Source organism: Actinia tenebrosa, unplaced genomic scaffold, assembly GCF_029948245.1.
Source record: "Actinia tenebrosa isolate PJP-AT-01 unplaced genomic scaffold, QUT_ActTen_1.0 PGA_scaffold3__52_contigs__length_22856419, whole genome shotgun sequence".
Taxonomy (NCBI): domain Eukaryota; kingdom Metazoa; phylum Cnidaria; class Anthozoa; order Actiniaria; family Actiniidae; genus Actinia; species Actinia tenebrosa.
Genome location: NW_028292580.1, coordinates 2,615,211 through 2,631,247, shown reverse-complemented (window position 1 = coordinate 2,631,247; position 16,037 = coordinate 2,615,211). Strand labels below are relative to the sequence as shown.

General features: G+C 40.9%; 2 protein-coding genes across 2 annotated transcripts; one reads left to right on the top strand and one right to left on the bottom strand.

Annotated features, from left to right (window-relative positions):
• Nucleotides 1-6,657: 6,657 nt before the first annotated feature.
• LOC148907713 (uncharacterized) lies at nt 6,658-12,891 on the top strand. The gene is made up of 2 exons (XM_089035724.1): nt 6,658-11,096; nt 11,178-12,891. Exons 1-2 carry the CDS (start codon nt 6,658-6,660, stop codon nt 12,889-12,891), a joined length of 6,153 nt encoding a protein of 2,050 aa, XP_088891850.1.
• A 1,947-nt stretch (nt 12,892-14,838) lies between these two features.
• On the bottom strand, nt 14,839-15,696 carry LOC148907712 (uncharacterized). Its single transcript, XM_089035582.1, has one exon. The coding sequence runs from the start codon at nt 15,694-15,696 to the stop codon at nt 14,905-14,907; it is 792 nt and encodes a 263-aa protein (XP_088891708.1). The 3' UTR covers nt 14,839-14,904.
• Between the last annotated feature and the right edge of the window lie 341 nt (nt 15,697-16,037).

Below are 16,037 nucleotides of genomic sequence, written 5' to 3'. Positions count from 1 at the left end.
TCGGCTTCAACTTAAGCTTAACATTGCTTAAAGTCATAAGTATAGACGTCCTCGGCTTGGGCATAATGTTTTCACGTACCATTCACCAGAGGATCAGATTGTGTTGTTTAAGGCACAACACAAACAAAGAATCTTATTCTCAAGGGAATGACACGTAATCTGTAATGTGACACTACGTCCGAGCCGAGGAGGTCTTCTATTACTGGTAGTCAATAAACACAAGTTAATGGCCTCTGCAGCCTCGTACTTTCATCAGTTTATCCGTTTTATCCGTATTAGAGTGCACGCACTAAACCCGTGAATGATATTTAGTAGCTAAATATTTATTAGAAGTAATTCATACAGAATTCTTTGTTTCCTATTGTTTGATTATCACTTTTATAACTTTCAGGAGGAAGCACAAAATTTCAATATAGAATCTAAGGGCCCGTTCACACTACGCAGTTAGATCGATCTCAGAACGATCTGAGTTCACTTTCGCGTGTTCACACTAGGGTCGTTTGTCTTCAGATCGGTCTCAGTTCGATCTGAACTGGTCCACTTTCCAAGGTGGTCTCAGCTCGCCTGAAGCGCGCCAAATGGCTTGGTAGCCTTGCATTTTATTGCTTTGTAACCACGTACAACTCGGATCAATGTGTCTATCTGGGATATCGTATACGATCTCATGAGATCGTACACGATCTCATATCCAACACGTTTCATCTGATCGTACACGATCAGTTTCGTTGTGTGTAAATAATCGTACACGATTCAGCTTTGATATCGCACACGATCACTTTGGTTGGTTTTATTTACAATCGTACACGATATAGTTTTGGATTTCGTACACGATCAGTTTGGTTGGTTTCATTTACAATCGTACACGATTCAGCTTTGATATCGTAAACGTTCAGTTTGGTTGTGGGATGTAAATAATCGTACACGATTCAGCTTTGATATCGTACACGACCACTTTGGTTGGTTTTATTTACAATCGTACACGATATAGTTTTGGATTTCGTACACGATCAGTTTGGTTGGTTTTATTTACAATTGTACACTATGCAGTTTTGGATTTCGTACACGATTAAGGATAAATAAATTTAGGGGAAACGAATCAATTTCATTCACTATATTTTTTTCATTAATTTGGGATCAATGTGTCTACCTGGGATATCGTATACGATCTCATGAGATCGTACACGATCTCATATCCAACACGTTTCATCTGATCGTACACGATCAGTTTCGTTGTGTGTAAATCATAATCGTACACGTTTCATCTGATCGTACACGATCAGTTTCATTGCGTGTAAATAATCGTACACGATTCAGCTTTGATATCGTACACGATCAGTTTCGTTGGTTACATTTACAATTGTACACGATGCAGTTTTGGATTTCGTACACGATTAAGGATAAATAAATTTAGAAGAAACGAATTAATTTCATTCACTATATTTTTTTCATTAATTTGGATATTCAGACTTTAATTTCCCATTCAGAAAAAAAAGGGGAGAGACGAATACTGAAGGGGAAAAATATACCAATGACATATAACGGTGTTTTTTAAGTTTGTTCTTTTTCTTCTCCTTCTTCGTTCATTTGTTTCAAAGCTATTTACCCACTAAACTCAACTCAACTCATTCCCATTCTTTATTAAAAACTACATGTTTCGAAAACAGCATTGCAAGACGCATTAAAACGCTTCAAATATGCAGGAATTACGCTTTATTTTTTTTTTACTCTCTCTTTGATTGATTCTTCACGAAGAACAGCCATTCCGTATACGAAGAACAGCCAATAAATGCCATGTCTTTTATGTATTTCTGTTGTTTCATATGACAAAAATACTAATCTACCAGTACCTTTTATGTAATGAGGTACACCTATTAAAGACATTCTACATACACAATTTCACAAGGCAGCTTGCTTATCAGTGAGTTAAGTGATAAGTATGTTGTACTTTTGATACAATCTAGTTTTCCATAATGCAAAAAAAAAAAAAAAAGAAGAAGCTTTTTAGGCCGCCATAGAACTTTAACAAATATATAATACATTGATAACCTTTGATTTTCCTTTCTTACTGACTTTTGTTTGTTTGTCTGAAAACGCGTCCCACAAACTCCCGCCAATATTTAATAATATTTGTCTTAAAACACAATATTTGTCTTAAAACACAACAATGATTGAAGAATAGGACGTTTGCATGATGGCGTCATTTGACTCCCACTACCATAATGCTTCGCGAATTTCCCTATGAGAATAGTAATACAACAGGTGCTAATTAACTGAATAAAAGAAAGTGTGCAAGGGAGTCTGGTAGTAGAGGTCAGTGACACCATCATGTAAACGTCCTATTGGAAGCCGCAATATAAACTTTTGTCAAGAGAATATGAAATAAGAGAAGGAATCCCCGTGCCCCATCATGTGCACACTTTGATGCTATTTTTAGAATCTATTATAAAAATATCATCCAATGATATCATTTATTTGATCGTTTGATTTTCTGCACGCGCATAGTACGCGCGCGCTCTACGCTGTTTGCTAATGCTTTTCTTATGTTCAAATGTTCAAATCTGCCCTAAGATGACGATGTAGGTCCGAAGCTTTGGAAAATAAATTCAAATGCAAATTTAAATGCAAATTTACTCCAGAAAGTTGAACATACTACTACTTCAATTTTCTGTCGCATTTGCCAAGCTTTCGACGTGCACATTCATATTCAGGGCAGAGTCGAAGTAACGGAAAAACCCCAAAAACGTAAGCAAACAGCGTAGAGCGTGCGCAGTAAATGCGCGTGCAGAAAAACAAATGGTTTAAAAATAGCATCAAACTGTGCACATGCTGGTTACAAGGCTATATAGGGGGAATTCCTTCTCTTAGTTCATTTTGCTTTTGTGTTATCCTTCTTCTACTGCTTTTTTTTTTTTTTTTTTTTTTTTTTTAGTCTATTTCTCTAAGGTTGTATTCTTCGGTTTCTTTCTCTCCTTTTCATTAAGTCTTCGCCGTTGCCGCTTCAAGGCTTTCTTTTGAGTCTGCCACCTTTTTTTCGCTTCCTCTTGTTTCTGATCATTATTCCGCTCACGTATTTCTTCAACTGGTCATAGCACAGAAAAAAATGTAAGAACATATCGTTGTGTATTAATAAATGATTAAAAGAACTTATGAATAAATGAATGAGTGAATGAATGAATGGGCGAATGAATGAATGAATGGATGAATGAATGGATGAATGAATGAATGAATGAATGCATGGATGAATGAATGGATGAATGGATGGATGGATGAATGCATGCATGCATGCATGGATGGATGGATGGATGGATGGATGGATGGATGAATGGATGGATGGATGGATGGATGGATGGATGAATCAATCAATGAGTGAGTGAATGAATGGACGGACGGACTGTAATGCATGGCTTACCATCATTGATGACCGTGGATTCATCTCCCTTATCTGTTGGAGGCATTGTTCCTTTGAATACAATCTAAGAGAATAAAAGAAAAGACGGGAAGTATCATAGGTGAAATAGAAGCGAGGAAACGTTAACACACAAAGTCAAACCCACCCAAAAAAAAAACCTGTTACCCTCTCCATCACGAGGCGATGTTTACACATCTAGCCTCCAGGTCCGGGTATCAAGCGCACAGTAAAAATCCCGTCCAAAAAAAAAACCTGCTACCCTCTCCATCACGAGGCGATGTTTACACATCTAGCCTCCAGGTCCGGGTATCAAGCGCACAGTAAAAATCCCGTCCAAAAAAAATAAACCTGCTACCCTCTCCATCACGAGGCGATGTTTACACATCTAGCCTCCAGGTCCGGGTATCAAGCGCACAGTAAAAATCCCGTCCAAAAAAAATAAACCTGCTACCCTCTCCATCACGAGGCGATGTTTACACATCTAGCCTCCAGGTCCGGGTATCAAGTGCACAGTGAAAACCTGCTGGCCTTCTCATGTTTATTGAAAAAAGCAAACCCACATTTCCCTAACAGTTAAACGTACGATATCTCACCTCAACTTCATAAGTACATACATGTACAATTTAATATCCATGCATATATGTATTTACCTCTTCCTGACCAAAAATATTTGTCATCTCCTGCTTGTTCTATAAAAGAAGCAGCATCGATGATCGATTAATTGAATACTAGAGCAGCAAGTACTGACAAACAAACGTAATTTTCTTACCAACTCTACTATTCTTAAAATTTGGTCTTGTCGTTCAATGGTTTGTTCAGGGCGCACAATGTTTTTATCAAATGTCTCTATTACAAAGTAGAGAGGGTTCTCTTCTTGACTTCCCAGCCAGTCATACACTTCCTGAAGAGACATAATTACAAACCTCACTTTCAGTATTATTAGATTGTACACCATTAATCCGTGAAACATTTACTACTTATTTAGCGCATTGTAATATTTAGTTATCAACAAACTAAGAATTCACTGACGCATAAACCTTATATACAGCTTTATAAGACAACTGTTTTAATTTTTTTGTTTTGATGGTTGTGAGCGCATGCTTTTTTGCGCACGCGCGCGCAACTTCCGTTGTTAGGTTATTGCAAATGAATTGTATTTTATAAAATAAATAAAAAACTTGCTTGCTGTGCTGTATGAAGTTATGAAACACTTTGGGGATTTGCAGAACAGGAAAGAAGTGTTAGGAGAAGCACGACGCGTGTTTTATATTTCTTCAAGATAGGTTGACTTTTGTTGTTTGTCCAGCTCAAGCGATAACATCCATAATTGAGATCAAATACTGCCGTTGATACGCTTTACTTTTGAAATGGGTAGACATTAGGCCAAACCTAAAGAGGTCTATACATATTTAGTTTTGTTTCACGGATTAATGACATGCACTTTCATGATGATTTTAAACAAAATTATGCTATGTCAAGAATCATATCTATATGTGCGAACGCAAATCACAATAGTTGTTTGCTGGTTGGTTTGTTGGTTTGTTTGCTGGTTGGTTGTTTGGTTTTTCTTTGCGCTGATAGTCTATATTTTCCGTTAATTGATAAGTGAAGTACATAAAAAGCTGTAAGTTTTTAAAAATATTTCATAACCTGCCTGATAGCTCCCATCCGGGGAGAAGAACCTTGTTGTTTGACCACAAGGAGTGGCAACTCTAACTTTAACACCGGTTGCTTCGTCAGCTTCAGGCAGAAGCCTTTGCTCCCGCGCTGCTCTCATCTAACAGAAACATCACCCCAGATAATATCAGTATTTGGGAATGTATGATGTAACATATCATCTCGTCCGCTATCACCCCTACTCCAATCTTGATAACTTTACAAAATGATATAGACATAAAACTATAGACATAAAACTCTGCGAAGCATGTGAATATACATCCCTTGCACGGATTCTTACAAGGAACTGTTATAGGGGACAAAACAGTAAGCTGTTTTGTTATGGAAAAAACGTTATTGTCACGTCCCCTTAACAATTCTTTGGGGAATCCGTATGAAGGGTCTTTGCAACAGATTTAATGATTATCATAATTAAGGGCGCTGTTTCTTACTTTTTCTAGGCTATCTATAGATAATTAAACTCATATCATTTGAAAAATGGTTTAAAAGAGTTTTAAGCGTCATATCAGTCCTTTTTTCTACTTACTTTATGGCTTTCATCTGAGGGATTTGACTCGTTTCCGGCTTCAGTAGTATCATTTTCTTTTCTCGATTGTTCCCTGGTCGCCTATATGCATAAAAAAGGTTATATTTTGTACTTAATTAATCCATCCTTATTTAAATTGACGCTTTTGTCGCTAAATTAACTTCCACTTACCTCTGGCGGTATGTCCACAGATTGTGGCGAACATGTAATTGTAGTAACGACCTGAAAATTCAAATCAAGATACAATCTTTTACATTTTTTCAGGCAAAGCTATACATCTATAGTGAAACTTACTTTCTTTCCATCCACATCACTACTTTTCACGGCTTCTACGTCTTGCTTTGCCTTGACAAGTTCCCTGTCACGTTGCTCCTTCCTAAATGCGAAGCGAAAAATCGATTTGATATACAAACCCAGATCTAGATACTCTCGACTCCAGAGGTTCTATTGAATCGCTTCCTGTGCTGGGTTGTAATGAGCGATTTTCATTCAAAACATCAATCGTCAGAACGAACAAATAGCCTCTGGACCCGAGGGAAAGTTCTAGTTCGCAATATTTAAAAACAGGACAGACAGACAGACATATTTTATTTGGCGTTTTGTACAAAGTTGCACATCAACTTAGTTCCAAATAAATTACGAATATATACGTATGTTTATGTATGTGCATAATATCTATATTCCCATATTTCACACATACCCGTTGTAGCGGCCTACTTCCGGTAGAGCACGTGATTGCCACGTGCCCGCGCGTGCCAGTAATTTTACTGACCTCAAGGGCACACAACACACAGTTGTGAACATTGTTTGAGTCCACATTAGTTTGAGTTCTTTAGAAGACTCACTGAAGCAGCAACAACAAGCTTTATTTCTTGCCTTTGAATTGGGATTCATGTGGATTTAGAGTAATTCATGCAGTAGAAGTTGAAATGTATGGATAATTCGCATGTAAAGGAAATAAATTCGTCAACTCAGTGAAATATGGTCTGAAATTGCCCATCACCTAGTTTATGGAAACTACAGTAACTTCAATCGTCTTTGAATGATGTCTATCCAAGGAAATGTTCAAGACCAAGAAACTCTGGTGGTTCAAGCCGATGTTGGACATGTTGAGGATCATTTTGGAGATCCTTCGGCGAGTTCTACCGAAGTTGAGAAGCGAGAAGGTGGAGTTTTGAACGAAATTCCGCCGTCGACCACGAGGCCCGAAGGGAAATTTTGGGATGGACAGGATGACTTGGAAATCGGAATGACAGTTCATGAAAATCCCTCAGAAAGGCCAGATAATGAACGGAGACAAAGGAAATTGACCGAGAAAGGTAAGACTTATCGTTTGACTGAATTGAGACGTCAGCGACAGAAGTCTAAGAGAGAAATTGAAATGCAAATCAATAACATTGAAGCCCTCATGAGTCTAGACGAGAACTTGAAATTGGTGAGTAAAGAAGTTATAAATTTAAATGGTCTCTTTAAGAATTTTGGCGACATTCATGAAGAAATATTAGAACTTCTTGATGAAGACGAAGCCGCTTCAGACTCAGAAATGTATAAGGGTTTATGTAATGAAATATTAAATATTCAAACGTCCACCAAGAACTGGACTCTAGAAGTCAATCGTCGTACGAGAGACGATAAATCAGAAAAGGGTTCTTCAAGGTCGAGAGCTAAGTCCGAACATTCTAAACGCTCTAAAGCATCCAGCACGTCCTCTAGAGTTAAGTTTCTCGAAGCAAGGGCGAAGCAAGTTGAGCTGCAAGCAAAATTGGCTGTGTTCGATAAAATTGAAGCCGCAGAAACTGCCGCCAATGAAGCAGCGCGCAGAGCCAGTAGGGAAGCCGAGAGAGTGAAGCTGATTGCTGAATGTGAGGTTGCAGCAGCTGTTAGCAAGGTATATGAGGATGCGAATAAAGAGGACGAGAAACAAGACTTAGGTTCAGACGACCCAGACGATGCGCCAAAATACGCAGAATTGCCACAACCACGAAACACTTCCCCGATTAAACCCCATGAAAAAGAGACTGTAATAGTCGTGTCAAGTAAACAGCAGGGACTGGGTGAGGGTAAAGGGAGAGAGAGCAAGTTAACTCCAGATGCAGATGATTTTAAGTTAGCAAATGCGCCATTGCAGTCTACCACTTACCAGAGTAATAGAGAGTGGGATCAGAAGTTTGTCTCTACTCGTTCTAGTCCAGGAACTAATTTAAAGAACAATCATGTATGCACCCAGGATTTTAAAGGTCAAACTCGTTTTGCTACGTCCTCAGTAAATGAGCCACCCTCAGCTCTTTGGGAGAAAATGGAGCTAAGAATGTCGCAGCCTCCACCAAAACCAACCCCCTTTGACGGTGATCCCGCCCGTTATCTGCGATTTAGATCGAATTTCAGAGATCAAGTAGAGAGTAAATCGACGTTATCTGATAGCGAGAAGATGAATTACTTAATGGCCTACACAACCGGGAGGGCTAGAGAAGCAATTGAAACCTATGAAGGGTTGCCTAACGGATACCAACTAGCTCTTAATGTCCTACAACAGAGATTTGGACAAAACGCTATGATCATACAGGCATTAAAGTCATCGGTAGTTGCAGGGCCAAGGTTTAGAGCAAATGATAGCGCAAGCCTTCTAGCCTTTTCTGATAAGATAGAAAATTGTTATTGGTCTATGCTCGAATTGAACTCGAACGAACTAAACTGTACTACAAATCTGAAGCTAATCTATGATCGACTACCTGATTCATTACAAAGGAAGTGGCGTAAGGAGGCAAGCATTTACCGTCAAAGATCGGAGGGTAGAGAACCATCCCTGAAGGAACTTTGTGCATTCATATCAGCAGAGTCACAAATTGAAAATGACCCCGTGTACGGAAGTAATGAAGGCACAGTGATTAACCGGGAGAAATCGCACCACATTAGGAACACCAAGATCCCGTGGAACAAATCAGAAACGCATCTGAAATCGAGAATTCCTACCTTCACAACCCAGGTAGAGACAGAGAATAACAAGGCAAACCATGCTAGAACAAGCAAGACTCCTGATTCCTGTAAGGTATGTAAGAAGGATAAACATGAACTCGCAGATTGCCCCGTATTTGCGTCCAAGAATGTAAAATGGCGCAGACGATTTGCAAGATACGGCAAACTGTGTTATAGATGTCTAGCTGGACTGCACAAGCAAAGTGAATGTCCATCGAAAGATGGCTGTAGAGTAAAGAACTGTAATTTTCCCTTGACCCATCACACTCTCCTTCATGTTGACATAAGGCCTGATGACCTCAGTAATGACAAGGAAAGGGAAGGGGCAAGTGGCATTAGTCAGAATGCTACCTCAAGTGTTACAGGAAGGAACTTTGTTATGTTGAAGGTAGTACCACTGAGAGTAGTTGCTGAAACGGGCAAGGAAGTTAAAACCTATGGTCTTCTGGACACTGCTGCTGTGAGCTCGATGATTGCCTCACACCTGGCGCAAGAGCTACAATTGCAAGGAACTCCCGAGAGGGTGAACATCAACACTGTCGTCCAAAGCAATCATGAATGTGTTCTACCCAATGTCAGTTTTGCTGTTACTTCAACCACCCAAGAGGGCCCAAGCCTTCAAGTACGCCGCGCGCTAGTAGTCGACGACTTGAATGTACCAGAACGATACTGCCCAAGTCAGATAGATCTGTCAACTTGGCCACACCTTGAAACGTTGAAGCTGTCGAATGTAGGTGTTGGCTTGGAGAAAGTATCAGTTCTGTTGGGTCAAGATGTACCACAAGCGCATGTCGTCTATGAATATTGCTGGGGAGACGACCCTCCAAATCAGCCATATGGTATGAAAACACCATTTGCGTGGTGTGTGGCAGGGCCAACAAGGTGTACAGATGAAGATAATCAACCTATTGCTTTGTCCATCTTCAAACATTGTGATCCGAACACGAGAGACACTGACGTGATGCTGCATAAACAAGTTGAAAGGTTTTGGACTCTTGATAATCAAGGTCTTTTAAGTAATGATGACGCAAACAGTGTTGAGGATACAAGAGCTCTAGACATTCTGCAGAGTACTACCAAGCAAACCAATAAAGGAGGATACGAAGTCGGCCTCTTGTGGAAAAATAAAGGTGTGAGCCTACCCAACAACAGACGACAAGCAGAACAGCGGTTGGAGCAACTCAAGAAACGTTTTAAAAGAGATCGGAACTTCGCGGAGAAGTACAAGATGGTCATGGAGGACTACATAAAGAAAGGCTACGCCAAGAAGCTGTCAAAGGATGAAGCTGACAAGACAAGCGACATCACATGGTACCTTCCACACCACGGTGTTGTAAATCCAAACAAGCCCAAGGTGAGAGTTGTCTACGATGCGGCAGTTGAATACAAAGGAGTCTCTCTAAACAAGGAACTGTTGCAAGGACCGCAACTTAACAACAGTCTTATCGGAGTGCTGCTGAGATTTAGAAAGGAAAGGGTTGCAGTAGCCTCTGATATTGAAGGTATGTTTCATCAGGTTAAGTGTTTAGAGAAAGACACCGATGCACTTCGTTTCCTGTGGTGGAGTGAAGGTATCGACGAACCACCAAGCGATCACAAGATGACAGTCCACCTTTTTGGAAAGGCTGACTCACCTTGCATAGCAGCATGGGCGTTAAAGAAGACGGCAACTGACCATGGCCATGAATTCAATAAGGAAGTTTCTGAAGCTGTTAAAAAAAACTTCTACGTCGATGACTGTCTCGTATCAGCATCAAGACCAGATCAAGCGATTGAACTAGTGCGAGGTCTGACCGAGTTGCTAAACAAAGGGAACTTTCATCTCACCAAGTTTGTGTCAAACGACAAGGAAGTGCTTGCTGCAATTCCTGCTGAAGAGAGAACTACCAAAGACCTGGATCTAGATAGTCTTCCCACCGAGAGGGCTCTGGGAGTACAGTGGAACACTGAAACTGATACCTTTGGAGTTAAAGCGATGTCCAATCCGGGAAAGTGCAATGGTCTTTCAAGAAGAGACTGTCTGTCAGTACTTAGCTCAACGTTTGATCCTCTTGGAATAGTAGGACCAGTCCTTCTACAAGCAAAGAAGCTCGTGCAACGGACTTGGCAATTAAAACTCGGATGGGACGACGAGCTTCCAGAAGACTTACGATACGGCTGGAATAACTGGAAGAAAGATCTAGCACTCCTCAACCAGGTCAACATTCCCAGATGCTACTTCCTGAATGGCAGTGACAGGTTGCGGTCACTACAGCTTCACCACTTCAGCGATGCGTCTGAGGTGGGCTATGGGACGGTCTCATATCTAAGGAAAGAATCAATTGATGGCAACATAGAATGTGCCTTTGTGATGGCAAAGTCTCGCACAGCTCCTGTTCAGTATGTGTCTATCCCACGGTTAGAGCTACAGGCGGCTACGGTCGCGGTAAGAGTTCACAGTCTCATCATGAAAGAAATTGATCTGAAGATTTCTGATGCGTACTTTTGGACGGATTCCAAGATTACCTTACAGTATATAAACAATGAATCTCGGAGATTCAAGACCTATGTAGCAAATCGTGTAGCAGAAATTAGAGAGGTGTCTTAACCTAGAACGTGGAGACACTGCCCCGGCGACCTAAACCCAGCGGATGATGCGTCCCGCGGACTCTCAGCAAAGGAGCTCCTGACAAATGGAAGATGGCTACAAGGTCCTGATTTCTTGTCAAGGTCAGAAGAACATTGGCCAACTAACGAGATTGGCGAACTGCCTGATGATGAAGCAGAGATCAAAAACGAAAGACCCGTCTTTGTGGTAACAGCTCCTGATGAGCTGCATGAATTGCTGACACGCTACTCCTCTTGGTCCATGCTGTTGAGAAAGGTTGCATGGCTATTGAAGTTTAAGGAGTACCTGAGACAGCGCTGCACAGATCGTGATTCGTGCAGTGATATCGAGAAACACTTGACAACCAAGGACCTAGAATGTGCTTCAAAGGCCATAGTGAAACTTGTACAACGCCAGGTGTACTCTGAAGAAATCCGAGAGTTAACAAGGAACAAGGCGGTCAAACTATCTAGCAGCATAGTCAAGCTTCATCCAGTACTGATCAACGACGTAATCAGAGTCGGAGGTCGCATCACAGAAGCTCCCGTTTCCTTCGACTCTAAATTTCCGATGATTGTCCCCCCAAGTCATTACGTTACAAGGTTACTCATCGAGTACTTCCATCAAAGACTAGCTCATGCAGGACAAGATCACATCCTGGCCCAAATGAGAGAAAAGTATTGGATACCCAAAGGTAGATCAGCGGTGCGAAAGGTGGTGAGATCGTGTTTGTCATGCAGAAAGTACAAGGCTACTGCAATGGAACAGATCATGGCAGCTCTACCAGCATTCCGCACAACCGCGTATGAGCCGTGCTTTACTCATACCGGTGTTGATTATTTCGGGCCCTTGAACGTAAAGAGAGGACGAGCAGTTGTAAAGAGATGGGGCGCGATTTTCACCTGCCTGAATTCAAGAGCTGTACACTTGGAGCTGGCTAGTTCATTGGAAACAGATTGTTTTATCAACCTTTTGAGAAGATTCGTTAACAGAAGAGGAGCACCAAGGTTCATCTACAGTGATAACGGGACGAACTTTGTTGGTGCTGAAAGAGAGATCAGAGAAGCAATTGATCAGTGGAATCAGCAACAAATCAGCAACGAGCTTCTGCAGAAAGGAATTCAGTGGGTGTTCCAGCCACCAAAGGCTTCCCATGCAAGCGGAGTATGGGAAAGGCTCACACGTAGTACTCGAAAGGCTCTGAAGGCAATACTCGGGGAGAGCCTAGTCGACGAAGAAGTGGCCACCACAGTATTAACAGAAGCTGAGTCAGTACTTAACTCCAGACCTCTTTGTGCGGCATCGGATGATCCAGGTGACTTCGAACCATTGACCCCCAATCATCTGTTGCTGCAACGACCAGTCCAAGCTCTACCACCAGGTGTCTTTGTCAACGAGGATATCTATTGCAGAAAGAAGTGGAAACAGACTCAGGTTCTGGCTAACCATTTCTGGAAACGTTGGCTGAAGGAGTACGTAGCAGCACTGCAAGAAAGACAGAAATGGAACAGAGTCCGCCGCAATGCTCAAGTCGGAGACATCGTCCTCCTAGTGGACCATAGCCTTCCTAGAGGCAAATGGTCATTGGGTCGTGTTCTAAAGACCATCCCCGGAAGAGATGGATTGGTAAGGACAGTGGAGGTGAAGACCCAGAACTCGACGTTGGTACGGCCGATTCAGAAACTCTGCCTTCTGGAGGAAGCTGCCAACATTGGCTGATAACCAGGACAAGAACATTGAACTCTTGAACTTTATCCCAAAGGGGATCGAACTTATCATGTTACGTTCATCATGTTAAAATTATTGTATTTTCTTAGGCCTTTGTATCTGTATATGCTGCACTGTGTTGCGCATGGGGTGGGGTGTAGCGGCCTACTTCCGGTAGAGCACGTGATTGCCACGTGCCCGCGCGTGCCAGTAATTTTACTGACCTCAAGGGCACACAACACACAGTTGTGAACATTGTTTGAGTCCACATTAGTTTGAGTTCTTTAGAAGACTCACTGAAGCAGCAACAACAAGCTTTATTTCTTGCCTTTGAATTGGGATTCATGTGGATTTAGAGTAATTCATGCAGTAGAAGTTGAAATGTATGGATAATTCGCATGTAAAGGAAATAAATTCGTCAACTCAGTGAAATATGGTCTGAAATTGCCCATCACCTAGTTTATGGAAACTACACACGTCATACGTACATATATATTCTGTACGTATAAATGTTCATATAATTATTTCGATAAAATGCGTTACTTATCCTAATCATCTTTATGCAATATCATACGAGTATTGATTTTTATTTGTTTTGTTGTTGTTGCTTTTTTTCACTACGCACAGGAGGGATCATATGGTGCCCGTAATACCCCCCCCCCCCCCATCTCTCTCTTTCTCTACATATATATCCTCCACCAACCTATAAGGGAAATCCTTTCTACCCCTCTCTAAGTAATAAAAACACCATGTATAACGCCGTAGACGTATTATCGCTCTGGTTAGAATGACTACTTTCATATCCCAATACTTATATATCCTATGCTGTTCAACCAGTACAGTTGAATTGGTTACGGAGGCAACCGCATCGTCAACAGAATTTAGTCCTATATAATAATGGATCACTAAACAACTGCAATTACATGACACTTGAAACGTACTTACTTACACTTTGGTACAAAAAATATATTTTCATAGCATTTCCATAAGTTACTGGTTGAAATAAGCAAATATTTGTCCAAATATAACTTACCAACATCCCTCTCGACTGGCAAAGGACGGCCTGTTACAGTGGGGACGCACAATACAAATGCAACGGAGCTGCCCTCTGTCAACCGTAAGTCGTATTTTGAAATTACTGTAAGAAAGAACAATATTATTAAGGTTTCACTTCCATTTTGCTACAGTGGCTGTCTTTGAACTGATCAGAAAAAAATACCGTGCAACTTACTAGCTTTCCCCTCCTGACTTCCTTTTGGCGTAATTTTCACCAATGGTACACCATGGGCAACTATGTTACAAATGGACCTGTTTTGGCAAAAATAAATGTAAACTTAAGGTATTAGGATACGAAAAATGACGATTTGCTCGAAAACATTTTTTAAAAAAATTTCGTAACTTTAAATTTTTGTATTTCATATGTTTGTGAAACTTCTTGCAATTTTTGATTGGAAAAGCCAAAATTTTGAGACAAATCAAAATCGTGACTTCATAAAGACCGGAAATGTCCCGTCGCTTGCAATAACGTCGAGTCCAAATGCTCCTTTTTTGTCCTTGTAAAAAGATCCCGCATTGCGATCATCCAGAACAACATATAATTTGACAAGTGATGACAAAATGGAAGACTCCAGGTGTTTTGACCAACACCATCGTGGCTCCCTGCAGCTTCCGGCTCCAAACAAAGAAATGCATTTTTCTCGAATCTTTTTTGCCGCTAAAACCTCAACTTCAAAAAGCTAATAGGCCCTTGGATTTCATTCGATTTTTCTTAAATTTGGAGAGTGTAGTGACTCGACGCCATATCTAGATCAACTATTTATTATTCACAACTTAGCTAATTATCATACATGATTAGTTGCTATGGATACTACATCTCTCCCTTTCTTCCAAGTGTCCATGTGTCTTTCGTATGATTACTGAATTATATAACCTAATTACTGTCATTGCTAAATACTGTTATCTTTTTTTTTTTCAAGTTCAAGTACAATAAAACTCAACTATAACAATGTTCCATGTCCTCTATCCCTAAGGGTACATATAGTAGTCTTCAAACTTCTTGGGTCTTCGTCTTTCCCTTCTTGGTCGGCTTAATTTCTCTCCTTCATCTTGTGGTTTTTCTCTTTCCACTCGCTCTTCGGTTTTCTCCTGTTTAACTTGAGTCATCTTTGATGATTTCTCCTTCAGCTCCGCTTGTTTCTCTTCGTTGTTCGGTGGTTTCTTCCGATCCTCATGACTTTTGGTTTCCCTCAGAATTCTCTCTCTAGGGTCTTCCTGCTTGGTGTCTGTTGTCTCCTTCGGTTCTTCCTGGCTTGGTCCAACCGTTTCTGTTTCATCTGCTGTGTTGATGACAGTGTTGACTAGTTTGAAGTAACTTGCGTCCCGACAAACTGTGCGTCCATCTGTTGTTCTTCTTGCTGTTATCTTGGATCCTTGAATATCGCAGATTGTATAGAATATGGGTTCATATGGTGTGCTCCATTTGTTTTTCTTCTCTTGTTTGACTAACACGTAGTCTCCGAGTAGCAGTCTCTTTTCCTTTGTTCGATTGTTTTCTCTCTGCACTTTCATCTTCTTCTTGTATCTTGCGTCGTTCTTGTTTATCTGTTCGTCTTCTTCTGATGTCTGTTTGTTGGGTGCTATGTAATCGAGCTTCGTTCTTACAGCTACTCCCCTCATCGCCTCGTAGGGTGATACTGCTGTTGCTGGATGTGGAGTTGACCTGTATGCGGTGAGCATGTCATGAATTGCGTTCTGACTTTCTAGTTTATCTTTGCCTTGTAGGTGCGCTATTTGTTCTGTTTTATTCAGCATCTGCATGAACCTTTCAGCTTCTCCATTCGCTCTAGGGTGTGATGGTGTTACCTTGTGATGTTGAAATCCCTCTTTTCTTGCGAAGTCTTCAAAGTCTCTTGAGTTGAATGGTGGTCCATTGTCGCTTTCTATCCTCCTTGGTGTCCCGTATGTCGCAAATACATGTTTCAACCTCTCTTTGTTGGTTGTGAAAGAAGTTGATGATACTCTTTCTACGACAGGGTATCTTGTTCTTTTGTCAATAATGACTAGGTTGTAGTGTCCGTCAGGATAGGGTCCGCCATGATCTAGTGATACAGTGTCCCAGGGCTTGTCTGGAATACTTGAAGCCTTGATTGGTTCTGTTT